The following is a 15,684-nucleotide window of genomic DNA, read 5'->3' on the forward strand; positions in this document are numbered from 1 at the left end:
GGCCTATAAAACTACTATTCAATATTCAACATCGCAGATATTTGTATTATATAAAATTATAAAAGTAACAAAAGGGTGATTACATGCTGAGACTACTGATAACAAAATACGACAGAGATAATATTAGTCGTGTTTTGTACATCGGGCGTAAACACCACAACTTAAATGGGCGGCGGTTAACCAAACCGGAAGAAAATTAGTTCTAGAGTTTGATGTAATTTTCTCGGGTTATCTTAAGAAACGGTTGGGTTAAGAAGTGGTTATTATATCCTTGGCACCCCTCTACTTCCTGCGCTCATGAAATAACAGTTGAATATGTGTTTTTTCACTTTTTATCAAATTAAATGTAGCTTTTAAAACCCGTCAGCAGTTGCGCAAGAAATAGGGGTCTACGTTTTAAGAGCAGGGGTTTGGGGAATGATCAGAAATATTTCAAAATAATTTTAAATATATTGAAATGTTTTAATATTTGACTGAAAGATGTAACAGGACCACGCGATTTCCGAAAAAAAAAAAAAATTTTTTTTGAAAATGGACTCGCCGAGCATTGCGTTATGTCCTCTAATTGCGGATTACTGGCAGTACAAGTAAAACGTATTACCTTACCCAATAACGGATATAAAGAGGGGGGGGGGGGTCAGGGGGTCTGAAAAAACCAAACCAGTGGTCCTTTCTTGAAATTAGAATGTTGATTAACTGAATTATAGTTCTAAACCGTAAAAAAATGGCACCGTTCGCCTCGTAAAATACTTAAGTTTTTTCAACGCCAATGGGGTGTGGAGTCGGCTTTGCACCCCCCCCCCCCCCCCCTTTTCAAATAATCCTGGATCTGCACCGAGTAGACACTTGAGTCAATTTACACCATTATGCCAGCTACAGTAATTCACTAACTGTATTTGCTTGTGCTCTGTACAGCCATGTCTTTACTCTGGTACGCAAGCAACACTGAAAATAAAAGCGACGGGGCTTTCTTCTTTCATGACTGACATAGTTAAAAAATGTGCCCCCCCACCACCACCAAAGAAAGACAACCACCTTCCCCCCGCCCACCTTCAGCTGCACCCATGTGCTTATAACGGGTGGGTATACGGAGATTAACATTTGTCTTAAAAATTGAGCGCCACATCCGAATGCATTGCTCGGGGATATTGCCAAAGTCCGTTCTTCCGTTTATTGTTATATCATTAGAATTATACCAGAGATTAATAGAGGAAAAACGTGGGAGATACTCGTAGTGGCAAAGATGTTTAGGCGTCTTGGTGTCAATGATAACTTCCACCCCCAGTTATTTCCTTGGTGCGGTTTACACAGGTCGCGGACAAGACAGGTCTCATTCAACCTCGTCTTTATCAGTGTATATAGGTGGGAAACACGCTTAAAAATAGTAATTTGTATTCATTGGTATAACCTCGCTTCATGCATGGTCTGCTTGCAATTGTTTGGCAACATAGAGGTCACACACGTGAACCATCCTCGGCGTGACTTATACTACCACAGAATCAAGATTTCGCGAGACTTCGCGGGGTGTGAGATCGTATATAAAGGTAGCTTAAAACATGTGACAGCATTCACCCACGGATATTTTTTCTGGTTACTTTCCTATAGGATCTGTCAAATTGCTGTCTTCTGCACAACAGTAGAATCCGACTGGTTTGCGTGCAGACGAGACGAAAATCACTGTGACCAAAATAGGTCGACTTAATCACTGTACAGTACGTGGCAGGTATAATTTAGTTCAACTTCATGGTGCCAATTTTGTTCAGGGTGCCCCAGGCCGCCTACCCCCGCCACTCAGGTGTGTTTACCTATGCCCTGTCCTCCTACACATATCATCACGTATTATAATGCTAATCATTTCACAAATTCCGGTCTTTTACAAGGTCTAACTTCATTTTTACATAAGTATTTATTTCAATTCATGAAAACCGCAATATCCACCCCGCATTTTTCAATGCTTGAAGCTGGGTAAATTATTAACCACCGCGATATTCACACCGCCTTTTTTAATGTTAGAAGTCGGGTTGTTATTTTCCTTTTATAAAGGCGGATGTTGCCCTTCCCGACTTTCTGAACCTTTTAAAACATTAAATCCTACATCCATCATCAGAGCAGGAGTATTTCTCAATGCCCTAAGTCCAGGAAAACAGTTCCACATCCAGTCTTTCACCGCAAGTGTCTCTCCTCAAAAAATGTCCCTTTGCTTAATTTATCACATCCTTAGAAAATCAGATTTTCTGGTTTTCCCTTTTTAATTGCACTAATATAAGGTTTCCTTTCAACAGATACAAATCTTTTCTTTATTAAGTTTAGTATCAGTGCGGCGCTGAATGGCTGCAGTGATAGTCAATAATTATATCCAATAAAACGCTGTATACATCGTTTACTAGACAACGAAAACAACAGCTGTTCAGTCTTCACTTTGTTAGATTTCACAAAATAACTGAAATATTTTACAGAATATTAACTTAAACAACGCCCTTGAGTTCGTCTTGATAATCATGTTTTCAAAATTTCCTCCTAATTTTAAAGCCGTCACTTGCGGAATCTCTTGAAGAGCGGGTGGACGTTCTTCATCTTACTGCGGTACTCCATGTAAATAGTGTCGTCAGCCCCGGACATGGAGGACATTGTACCTGTCTTCCTGGTAACCTGAAATAATAATAATAATAATAATGATAATGAAGCTAATGAATACTTATGTACCAGTCTTCCAATTCACCTGAAATAATAATAATAATAATACTAATAATAATAATATGATAATAATAATAATAATTATACTAATGACATCGAAGTTATCCATGTACTGACCTGAGATCTGTTAGCAGTGAAGGTACTTCCTCCTCCCGTCTCTCTCTCCTCCTCAGCATCTATATCACTGGCTGCCAGCACCTTCTGTAGCAGTTGAGCCTGCTCTTCCTTGGTGGAGTAGTCCAGGAGTTCCTGGAGAGAAATATAAACTTAAGGGAATTTCAGAATCTAAGAGGTCAACAGACTGAAGCAATCAGAGAATAATGACAATTAACCCCTAATTTTTCAACATCCAATTTTAAAATTGCAATATTATTACAAAATATACTCATTGTGTTAAAATCCATGATTAAATCCTTCATATCTGGACAAACTTTACTTGTATTTAATTACTATCAAAATACAGTTAATGGACCAAGTCCACAGCTGGAGATCCAGTGGTTAACAACACAACCCAGTGTAACAGGAATGGAAGTCCACTCGGTACCTTGGTCCCTTTCCTAATACTATGTACTAACCCCATCAGCCTGTACTTATCATATGGGATGCCAGTGTTCCATTCCTAGGACTATTCCTGTCATACCATCAATTCAGATAACTGTTATAAATCCTAATATGGACTCCAATCAAATGGGAAAATTACCCCTTCCTCACACATGGACACGTGCAAACATGCGAACACACACACGCACACACACACACACACACTTGCCTCCTCCATCCCAGGCAGTTTAGTGATAACTTTATAGCTGTAGCCTTGGTTGATAAGAAATCTCTGCCTCTTGGTGGCATAACTCATCTCTACTGTATCTTGTGACACCAGAGAGTAGAAAAAGGCATTGTATTCCTCTGCTGCAGAACCTGGAGAACAATTATAACATACTGAATATAATATAATATAATATAATATAATATAATATAATATAATATAATATAATATAATATAATATAATATCTGTCTCTTGGTGACATAACTCATCTCTACTGTATCTTGTGATACCAGAGAGTAGAAGAAGGCATTGTATTCCTCTGCTGCAGAACCTAGACAACAATTATAACATACTGAATATAATATAATATAATATAATATAATATAATATAATATAATATAATATCTGTCTCTTGGTGACATAACTCATCTCTACTGTGTCTTGTGATACTAGAGAGTAGAAGAAGGCATTGTATTCCTCTGCTGGAGAACAATTATAACATACTGGATATAATATCTGTACTTAATTGCATACAGATGGCACTGTATTCATTCAAGTCAGAACCTAGGGAGAATTTACCTTCCCAAACTCCCAATATAGATGCCAAGACCTGAGCACATACCTTTCTTAGCTCTGAGAATCCTCCCAAGACGCTGAGCCTCTTGTCTTCTGGAGCCTCCGTGAGCAGAGATCTGAATGAGGACATTAGCCTCCGGGAGATCAAATGATGTGTCTGCAACCTAGTCATGGAAATATGGAATTTTTAGAATTATAGAAGGAATTTCCTTTAACAAGGGGAATGTTCAGTAAGAATACTGTCAACCTAGATAGTGTGCACTTACTCCAAGGTGACTGTTGCTGAATGTAATCAGATCAATGGATTAAAACACACCTCCTCTAGCTTCAAACGTACTACAGTAGTAGTAGTATATTCACCAGCTTTTTTCTACATCACAATCAATTCTCTCTCATAACAATATCCGACATATAAGTATGATGCAACACATACTACCAATCTCAATGTATTTTCGTTCAAGAAAATTATTCACAAAATCCAATAACTCCTTGTTTCATGTCAGTATCTTGCTTAAAACTTTCACTATGTATGTGGTCATCCTGTTAACAGAAAAATCTGATGGATTCCACTAACAGACAAATAAAAAGTACCATAAACATAACAGGATAACATGAAACTCAGGAATGTTATCTTACCTTGGACACAAATATTGTGTTCACCTTGGGATTATGTACAAAGTTCTGCAATATCTGCATCCTTTCTCCTTGGGAAGTTGGGCCATATAAATAAGGTCTGGATGAATGAATAAACAGTGACTCATTAAAGGTACTATTATAATACTGATATGTGGAAATTATGTGTTTTTTAACTATCAAAGTGTAATTTTCTTTACTAAATAAAAAAAGTCCCACTGACTGTGCCCCCAATTAAACTTAGGTTCTGGCATATTTTACCATAAAACAAGGTAAAAGAAAATAGACAAATCTAATAATTTTCAACACAGTCATTTTCTATGGAAAAGCTTGTTAGCTTTAGAGAAGATGACTCCCATTTATCCAAACATTTCATTGTTATGTGTAAGAGTTAAAATCTTCCTTTCTAGGTCACATACTTGTTCATCTTTCTGGCATACGTGATGAGGGCAAACACATTGTCTGAGAACACGATGATCTTGTCATTTCTTCTCTCGTGGTACTTGATCAGGAACTGCGTGGCACGGAACTTGTTAGGGTTCAAAATATAGAGTAGCTGAAATAATATATAATATGTAAATATGTAACATTAAAATGTACAGTAGCTGAAATAATATATAATATGTAATATCATAATGTACAGTAGCTGAAATAAAAATCAGTATGTATTTTTATATCCAACTGTGAACAGTTGGTAAAAGCAAACAAATATTATAGTTTTGAAAAAGCTGAAACGATAAACAATGTTTATACTAAACAGGGTACGGAGGTTCAACCTAAGACAATGCTTAAATTACCTGTACATATAAGCTGAAAAAATATACAATATGTATGAAGTATGTCAAAATGGACACAACTGGTTGAATATAAGATAAAATCACCTTCAAACTGATTTTTTAACATGTACTATTCATCTTCTATTTCCACCCTGGACACAAGATCTCAATTACAGTAAGCTTACCAGTTTTCTCTGTGACTTTGTCTGTAGATATTCCCTATAAAACTCTGGGGTCATAGGACACCACACCTCAGCACACTGCACTTTAGCTATGTAGCCAGCATTCTGGAGTTCTAGCCAGTTAGCCTCATAGAGCTTTGGACCAATCAGGAAATTCAGGTCAGCGATTTTGTCGTCTTCTCGTACCAGGGTGGCTGTAAGACCGAGCTTGGAGTGGGCTTGGACTATGGTGAGGACTCTTCTGAACATCTTAGCCGGGATTGTGTGAACCTCTGGGAAATTAGATGTCAGTGATACATTGATATGATCACATAATGAGCATGACATAATAGCCTAGACAACAGGCTAACTGACACAGCAAGAGAAGAAAACATTTATGGGAACATGAATTTTATCAATCATTTCGTTACTGAGAATAGTTTCTCCAGTCAGTTTTTGGAGTATTTCCATCACAAAGAGAGCAATGTAGAGAAATGAATCAACTTCATACATCATTAAGTTAAAATTAACATAAGCATTGTTTCTTTTATCTACCACTAAAATTAGATTTTGCATCTCAGAAATATGTTCAAGAAGACCCGACATTGAGGGACACGCCCCCTCCCAAATCTGACATACCATCCAAGACCATCATCCCCCACTCCTGTTTCTGGAGCCATTCCATCATCTTCTCTGCCTCCCACGAACGCTTTGTGGAATGTGCTAACATGGAGTATGTACTGATACAGACACTACAGCCCATGGGCTTGTCTTTGGCATCAGAGGTAAATCTTTAAGAAAAGAAGTGTTATGCATGGAAAGTATTCTTAAAAATTATCTGATATATTCTACCACATATTAGAAAAGAATATTTTTGAATAGTAAAACACAGTTTGGTCCGAAAAATAATAAAAAAATAATAATTTTCATCCTAAAATATCTGTTTTAATTTCTTTATTTCTTTGTCTCATTTCATATCATTCAGCAGATGGAATCAATAAAGGGAATGGAAATCAAGTGGATATCACCAGCCCCAGGGAGTGGAAAAAGCATCCCCGAGGGAGTGGTTATTTAAGCCCCAAGGGAGTGGAGAATCAAGTCCCCAGGGATTGGAAAAAGCATCCCAGAGGGAGTGGACATTTAAGCCCCAAGGGAGTGGAGAATCAAGTCCTCACGGATTGGAAAAAGCATCCTAATGGGAGAGGGCATTTAAGCCCCAGGTAGTGGAGAATCAAGTGACATTGTACCTGCAGATCATGCTGTCATCAATGGTAGACCACATCTTGAACTGTGACCGCCATTGTTCCACGGAGACGCCTGACGTACACAGGACAAGACAGCGCTTCTTAACAGTACAGCAAGCTGTAACACCCACTAATGTCTTACCAGCACCTGAAAAAAGTAGACATATATCCACAAAATGCCAGATATACTGCAGATTACTATGGTGTATGTGAGCATGTGTAAGTGTGATTAAATTCATAACTTTCACATTCAAGCCACAAAAACCCAGTGGCGATAGAAGTATAAAATTAAATATTCAAATATAATTTAACATTTGACATTCCCCTCTTGCCTTTCAGGTGAGGGAAGAAGGTGTTCAATTAACCGCAAGGTGACACCAGACCTGTTTTACAAATCACACGGATGAAATCAAGACGTGTGTGCCTATGTGCATGTGTGTGTGTGCATGTGTGTGTGTGTGAGTGTGTGTATATGAGTGTGTAAGAGAGAGGGAGAGAGACAGTGAGCATGTGTGTCTGCGTTAGTTGTCCCACTCACCACAAGGTAGCACCACCACTCCAGACCTGGCTCTGCCGTTTCCAAACATCTTCCGCAGACTTTTCTCCTGGTGCGGCCTCAGAATGGTGCTGGGTTTGATGTCAATACTGGCAGTAGAATAATAATAATAATAATAAGAAGAAGAAGAAGAAGAAAGGTAAAATCTAAAGGATTAAAAACCTCAAAGTCTAATGAACTCAAATGTTTCTGCTTACCTATTATTTTTCTTTTAGTATTATTAATTATTTTAAAGTTATGGTAAAATCTTCACCTGCCCACCAAACTGAGTGAATCATTTAAAATAATAACTAATGCAAGGTGCAACATTACAAGTGTGGCATGGACATAACAACAACAACAGACATATTCACCCTGTGGGCAGTCAATCTACAACATGTTACTACTCACTTCAAGTCAGGATTAACTGTGTCATTTCTGAAGTCATATTCTGCAAGCAGGGGGTACTCCAATTCTATACACCTATAGAATAAATGAGGAAAATTAATATTTCACTTCAGCAATATTCAATTTGTTAAATTAAGCTAATCTTTAGCAATAATTTAAATAAGAGGCAACATTTTTTTATAAAAAATATTCCGTAAAATGCACATGCTAAACAGACAACAACATACCTTTTATCAAATACTCTATTGATTTTTCTTCATGCATGTATTATAGCGTTATAGTGTTAAGCAATTCATAAGAACAAAGATTCCTGAGTGGGAGAAAATAGCTTCTACCCATCACCCCCCACACCCCCACCCCCAACACCACCAAGGAAATTGCATTTGGTGAGCAAATCCACACATACCATGAGGACAACTTTGTATAATTTTAGTTCCTATTTCAGATACAAAATAATATAAGTCTTGGAAGAAGATATTCTCTTGCCATGCCTCACCTTTTCTGCAGTGTCTCTATCATGTCCTGATTCACCTCAAAGGAGACAATCTTCATGTCCTCTCCATCCTCCTCCTCCTCTCTGTCCATCTTGTCATAAAAATCAAAGATGTCCTCAGGAACCTTGGCCTCACTTTTGTCACCACCGCCATTCTCAGCAGACGTCCCTGCAGAGGGCGCCTCTGTTCCTGGCTTGTCTTGACCACTGGTAAACTGGATTGACACAGTTGGAGTTTTAGTTTGGTTATTCTAAATATGCTGTAGTACTCGCTGACATGTCTAAACCTACCAATAGCAAACTTCAAATTCTTTATTAAGTCTTAAGCAACATAATGTTGACTACAAAAATATCTTTCTGTTGTCAACAGTACTTTTTAAATTGATTTTCAAAAGACAGTCCCTGATTTACACTTATTTTAAAAAATGCGTCTCTATTTTTTTTACTTAAAATACCAGCAAACATTGCACTTTCAAGAACTTGTTTCCTTTTTTTTTTAATTTCACCGCAACATACCTTGATTCCCTTCTGGGAGACCTCAGCCATCGTGAGATCTTCCGTAGCGTTCTCGTCCACACGCAGCCTGCACTGCTGAATGACAGGGTCCTTTAACAGCTTCTGCATCACTTCCTAGAGACAGAGAGAACATATATCTTATCAATATTTTATTTTATCACTAACCCTTTAACAGCAGCGCCTCCTAGGAACAGAATGGACAAATATCTTATTAAAAGGTTATCATAAATGCTGATATAATATCCTTCTGGGAAGAGTGGACATACAAGTGACCTTATTAGAAATACTGACTGGATGTCACTGCCACTTGGCATACGTCTATAATCTTATATCTGAATTTGCATTACTTACAACATAAGACATTTTGAGATAAAATAATAATAATAATAATAATAATAATAATAATAATAATATGTATACCAATGCTGTGATACATGTCATACTCACCGGGAACTGACTTTCCAGGAAATATTTGTTGTGTTTCAGTACCAGCTTCACCTTGCCATAACTCAGAGTACACAGCTGAAAGTGAAAAACATTGGAATGACTTCTCTGAGTGTGTCACTCAAAACAACTTGAAATTACGATTTTACTCGCCCCATATCAGTAAGATTAATAATTGATACTTAAATCTTCTCATGAATGATTTAGATAAGAGGAGAGAAATAGAATATGAAAAGGTGAAAAAGAAATAAAACAAGGAGCCATGATGGCAACTTATGAATTAGATTACGAAATTTTAATTTTAATTAAAATTTTAATCAAAATTACCAATGCTACCTGCTCACACGCACACATCTTAACCTTCTAAGGAAGTGATACAGCATTCTCATGGAAATTCTTATCAACTAAGCCAGACAGCCGACTGAAGTTGTTTTTATGTGACACTGGGGCCTGGAATTATAAGAGATGACAGACATACCACCAGAACTTCTCACCTTGATAAACTCAGCAATTCCATCTGGAATGGTGGTCTTACTCAACCGCTTCAGGTACTCTATGATGTCAGCTGTCTGGAGGCCCACAGAGACAGCAGCGTACAGGGAGTACGCCGTCAGTTTGTACTCATGGATGTGCTCAGGGCGACACACAGGCTGGAGAAGATGAAATGTGTCACAGTGTCACAACTGATGCAATCTGGAGTTTGGGAACAACACTTGCTCCTGTCTTGGTCATGAAGTGACATCTGGTGTTGTCTTTATTATATGTGATGTTTATATGTGATTTTTTAATTCATTTTAAGTTATTTTGCATGACATTTACCTTGTCAACAAGCTACAGCTTTGACAATAAAATTATTTTCAGACAGAATGTTGCTTTTGAGAGCAGAAATTTACAAATTCAAGAAAACTTTCCTGTAACAGCTATACCCTTTCTATTTTCTGAATTGTGCTTTAATCCCACTACATGTGGCTAAAATATTGTCAGCTGTTTGGCTCTCTCTATATATACCTCCTTCCCAGAGATTAACAAAGGAAGTTACACAGATGTTCATTTAGAGCTCATTCAGAATGGCAGACTACTATGGCTAACCCACTTAAATGCCTATTGCCTGATCCCCTTGGGGAATCTATTCAGGGTCTACTCGGGAATTAAGCTGCAATCTGTTAGTCTGCTGTTCTGAATCTGCTCTTAGACAAGACAGATGTACACTTACCTCTGATATGGCAATGAGGAAGTCATGGGCATGTTTGTAGACTGGAGAGAATGACTCCAGGAAAATATGACCGTCTGGTGCCTGATAAAACAAGGACATCAATAAGATAATTATCAACATGTTTGTAGACTGGAGAGAATGACTCCAGGAAAATATGACCGTCTGGTGCCTGATAAAACAAGGACATCAATAAGATAACTAGAGGATCAGAGAGGCGATACCGCCTCCGAATATTGTACCACCAGCTGGAGCAAGCGCATTCGTATAGACCCCCACATACGCAAAATAAGGGACACAGCCACTAGTCTTATGCTTGACAAATTGTAAAAATGCAATCAACAAGAATTTTCAAAATACGCAAAAAAAATATATATATAACTTAAAATGGTACAATCAAAGTTAAGTTCATTGTAAGGTAGGTCAAAGGTCAATTTCAAGGTCACAGTAAATTTCCAGTATATGACTTCCTATTCAACTTCAATAGTAACTATGGACCTATCTCTGCCAGGTTTGGAGTTAAAAGAGAAAGAAATTAGCAGAGTTCAGTTCATGATTATAAGTAGGTCAAAGGTCAATTTCAAGGTCACACTTAGATTGCCAATATATGACTTCCTATTCAAGTTCAATAGTAACTATGGACCTATCTCTGCCAGTTTTGGAGATAAAAGGGAACCAAAATTTGCAAAGTTCAATTCATGATAAAAAGTAGGTCAAAGGTCAATTTTAAGGTCACATTTAGATTGCCAGTATATGACTTCCTATTCAACTTCAATAGTAACTATGGACCTATCTCTGCCAGTTTTGGAGTTAAAAGAGAAAGAAATTAGCAGAGTTCAGTTCATGATTATAAGTAGGTCAAAGGTCAATTTCAAGGTCACACTTAGATTGCCAATATATGACTTCCTATTCAAGTTCAATAGTAACTATGGACCTATCTCTGCCAGTTTTGGAGATAAAAGGGAACCAAAATTTGCAAAGTTCAATTCATGATAAAAAGTAGGTCAAAGCTCAATTTCAAGGTCACATTTAGATTGCCAGTATATGACTTCCTATTCAACTTCAATAGTAACTATGGACCTATCTCTGCCAGGTTTGGAGTTAAAAGAGAAAGAAATTAGCAGAGTTCAGTTCATGGTGAAAAGTAGGTCAAAGGTCAATTTAAAGGTCACATTTAGATTGCCAGTATATGACTTCCTATTCAACTTCAATAGTAACTATGGACCTATCTCTGCTAGTTTTGGAGATAAAAGGGAAGCAAAATTTCCAAAGTTCAGTTTATGGTGAAAAGTAGGTCAAAGGTCAATTTCAAGGTCACATTTAGATTGCCAGTATATGACTTCATATTCAAGTTCAATAGAAACTATGGACCTATCTCTGCCAGTTTTGGAGATAAAAGGGAGGCAAAATTTGCAAAGTTCAGTTCATGGCGAAAAGTAGGTCAAAGCTCAATTTCAAGGTCACAGTAAGATTGCCAGTATATGACTTCCTATTCAAGTTCAATAGTAACTATAGACCTATCTCTGCCAGTTTTGGAGATAAAAGGGAACCAAAATTTGCAAAGTTCAATTCATGATAAAAAGTAGGTCAAAGGTCAATTTCAAGGTCACATTTAGATTGCCAGTATATGACTTCCTATTCAACTTCAATAGTAACTATGGACCTATCTCTGCTAGTTTTGGAGATAAAAGGGAAGCAAAATTTCTAAAGTTCAGTTCATGGTGAAAAGTAGGTCAAAGGTCAATTTCAAGGTCACAGTAAGATTGCCAGTACATGACTTCCTATTCAACTTCAATAGTAACTATGGACCTATCTCTGCCAGTTTTGGAGATATAAGGGACTAAATGTTATAATTTCGGAGTTACCTTAATGTGCCATAAATTTCCTACAGAAAAAAATAATTAAAATAAAGAAAAGGTCATTTTGGTCAAAATTCTTGAAATGGGAGGTGCTCTGAAGTTCCAGAAGTTCAAATTTGATGAAATAATGTCATTTTTGACCACAAGTTGTCTGCTTTGCCAAGCCTTATGTTTTATTTTTCCGGAGTTCAAAATTTATTATCCATTACCGTACTGCACATTTTGCTTTCACCACCAATATGTACTTTTTGATACAGCATAACTCGAAAACCGTATGGAATACAAAAAAACGGAGACCACCTCCAGTGTTGGGCTTTACATGCTCTACAAAATGCAAAAAAGAATGGGTCTCTAGCATTAACGGTTCCCAAATTAGAGACAGTTTTCAGTTTCGGTATCTTATGGCCGCTACACCCGTGAAAATGCACCGATTGACCCCAAATTCACACAAATGAAAGATGACCTGAAGGGTAACATTTTCCAATAATATTATTGGTTAAGTCTGTGTGGTGTCTGAATAACAGCGCAAATAAATTTTTTTTCGAAAAAAAATTCATTTTTTTGAAAATTTTTGCCCGTTTGACCTTGAAATAAAGGTCAAAGGTCAAATCCAAGGGCATATTTGAAATCTACACATATGACTTTTGGAAAGCCGTCTGTAGAAATTTTTCCCATAATTCCTTCCGTAGGGTAGATAATTAGCATTTAATTTTGCCATTTTTGGACAAGGGTGCATTGCAATGAGTGCCACACCTAGACCCCAATACCGACAAAGCCCAAATTTTACGTGGAACGAGTTGAGATTATAGGTGACCTAAATCCAAGAGATGGGTATGGGGGCCCTTACTGTCTAGGAGGAGAAGCGGTAACGGTAACATGGCGGCGGAGCCGGCGGAGCCGCAGGAGCCGGCGGAGCCGGCGGAACGGACGGGACGGGACTAAAACCATGTGTACCGCCAGCGCTAACGCTGGTGGTACAATTATCAACATGTTTGTAGACTGGTGAGAATGACTCTAGAAAAATATGACCGTCTGGTGCCTGATAAAACAAGGACATCAATAAGATAATTATCAACATGTTTGTAGACTGGTGAGAATGACTCTAGAAAAATATGACCGTCTGGTGCCTGATAAAACAAGGACATCAATAAGATAATTATCAACATGTTTGTAGACTGGTGAGAATGACTCTAGAAAAATATGACCGTCTGGTGCCTGACAAAACAAGGACATCAATAAGATAATTATCAACATGTTTGTAGACTGGTGAGAATGACTCTAGAAAAATATGACCGTCTGGTGCCTGACAAAACAAGGACATCAATAAGATAATTATCAACATGTTTGTAGACTGGTGAGAATGACTCTAGAAAAATATGACCGTCTGGTGCCTGATAAAACAAGGACATCAATAAGATAATTATCAACATGTTTGTAGACTGGTGAGAATGACTCTAGAAAAATATGACCATCTGGTGCCTGATAAAACAAGGACATCAATAAGATAATTATCAACATGTTTGTAGACTGGTGAGAATGACTCTAGAAAAGATGTGACCATCTGATGCCTGGGAAAAGAAGGACATCAATTAAAAAGAACATGGACATATTAAATCATGATATCAAATATGAAATCAATAAATTTCTGTAACATGTATAGAAGCAATTCATTTCACAAGAAAGTAACTATAGATTAAAATTCATAATAACTCAATGATTTTAACTACTAGTTTTCTACACAATAGTTTGTACAATGACAATGTTCTCAGCAAATGCACCCAGTCCAACACCAGCCATTTTTATACAATTTGTCCTGCCTACGAAAATGAAACTGATACTAGGCTAATAAAAATATCTGTTAATTTCTTCAATGACTGACCACTATTTCTGCTTTGAGATAGTAGAATCTTAGGCAACATTCACAATGAGTTAGGTCGACCTAGCTAGTGCAACTGAACTCAACAAGGTCTCCGACTGAATGTATTTAAATATTATGTCGCTTTCCACCCTGCTGGCTTAGAGAAGCACATCTAAGGGACCATTCTCAGACCCAGCCGTACTAAATGTGGATTGATCTATCTCCATATGTGACCCAGTCTTACTCACCACCCAGAGAGGTCTTGACTTATGGTCCAGTTTCAGCTGTAGTATACTTCTATAGTCTTTAGCTCCATATTCATCCTCTGGACCCGACTCTTTCACTTGTCTTGACGCCGCCTCTGGTGCATCTAGGATAGGGAAATATGCTGTAATAGGCTTTTCCAAACCAAACAAGCCAGCTAAATATGACAGATGAATTTTAAAACAGAATACAAAGAGATAAATTTTGGGCCATTATGATTAACATTTTGCAGATGTATGAAAAAAACTAATACAAAAGAATATGGCTTTTTGACAAAAGAGTTAAATGAGAGAAGCCTGAAGGACTTCCCAAAAACACTTCTTGAATTGTTACATTCAGTACAGAACAACATATAAGAACTGTAAAAAATACAAAAAATTTTCTCAAATAGATTGAGAACACTAGATCCCACCAAGTCAGCACTGACTACACAGAGTACGCTCCTCTGCGAAATTACAGTGTAATCACTAGTCATGAGCCAACAGTACAAGTACCAGAAGTGATATTGCTATTTTGATAGAGTAAAACATTTTAGCGCTACATAAAAAGGGAGTGTACTCACCTAAAGTGGTGGATTCTGTGTCCTGGGTGTCTTCATCATCATCTGAATCAGAGGCATACTTTGGGCGCTTGGACTTCTTCCCACCTACCAATAAGCAACAGTTAATGAAATCATTCAACATTTGGTCATTTATCATTTCTTTTCTACAATGCATTTTAATGATGCCGGCAGAATATATATTAATATGCTTGGAGTATTCAGACATTTTAAAATGTGCTTCAGCATGAAAAAATAAATAAATTCTGGGTTTAATGTCTAACCACGGAAAAGGACCAATAAATTAACACGAGGGGAGCAATTTAAGTGACTGAGTTACTGTAATATTACCAGCCAAGGTGTAAATTATTGGTTTGATTTTCAGTTTTTTTTTTTTTCGATTAATCATACCCTTATCTTTATCTTTCTTAGATCTTTTTGCACCTCCCATCCTTGTTGCCTTAGCTACTTTCTTCAGCTATGACCATAACATACTGTGAAGAGTGCATACAGCTAAAATCTTCTAAATCTTCGTCTCTTGATTATGACAGCATTTCAGCAGAGCTTCGCTATGTGCGCAAGCTGCAAAGTTGGACATAGCTACAACAGATGCGCTTATAATAAATAAGTAAAACCACATAATTCTCTATTAAAATTTTAAAAAATGAAGTAGAATATTCAATAAGCATAGAATTGATCAAAGTAGGA

The 15,684-nt window shown here is 37.3% G+C and overlaps 1 protein-coding gene across 1 annotated transcript; it reads right to left on the reverse strand.

Moving 5' to 3' along the window:
• Positions 1-1,887: 1,887 nt before the first annotated feature.
• Positions 1,888-15,573, reverse strand: LOC106151759 (general transcription and DNA repair factor IIH helicase/translocase subunit XPB-like). The gene is made up of 19 exons (XM_087012931.1): positions 15,388-15,573; positions 15,001-15,084; positions 14,423-14,544; positions 10,461-10,541; positions 9,742-9,897; positions 9,251-9,325; positions 8,804-8,917; positions 8,291-8,502; positions 7,798-7,869; positions 7,390-7,496; positions 6,855-6,999; positions 6,247-6,398; positions 5,632-5,900; positions 5,090-5,226; positions 4,674-4,770; positions 4,084-4,201; positions 3,464-3,612; positions 2,812-2,943; positions 1,888-2,649 (listed from the first exon to the last, which is right to left on the reverse strand). Exons 1-19 carry the CDS (start codon positions 15,425-15,427, stop codon positions 2,533-2,535), a joined length of 2,379 nt encoding a protein of 792 aa, XP_086869057.1. The 5' UTR covers positions 15,428-15,573; the 3' UTR covers positions 1,888-2,532.
• Between the last annotated feature and the right edge of the window lie 111 nt (positions 15,574-15,684).

The sequence above is a fragment of the Lingula anatina genome, chromosome 5 (genome assembly GCF_051362555.1).
Source record: "Lingula anatina isolate TDL-2025a chromosome 5, LinAna3.0, whole genome shotgun sequence".
In the NCBI taxonomy this organism is placed as follows: domain Eukaryota; kingdom Metazoa; phylum Brachiopoda; class Lingulata; order Lingulida; family Lingulidae; genus Lingula; species Lingula anatina.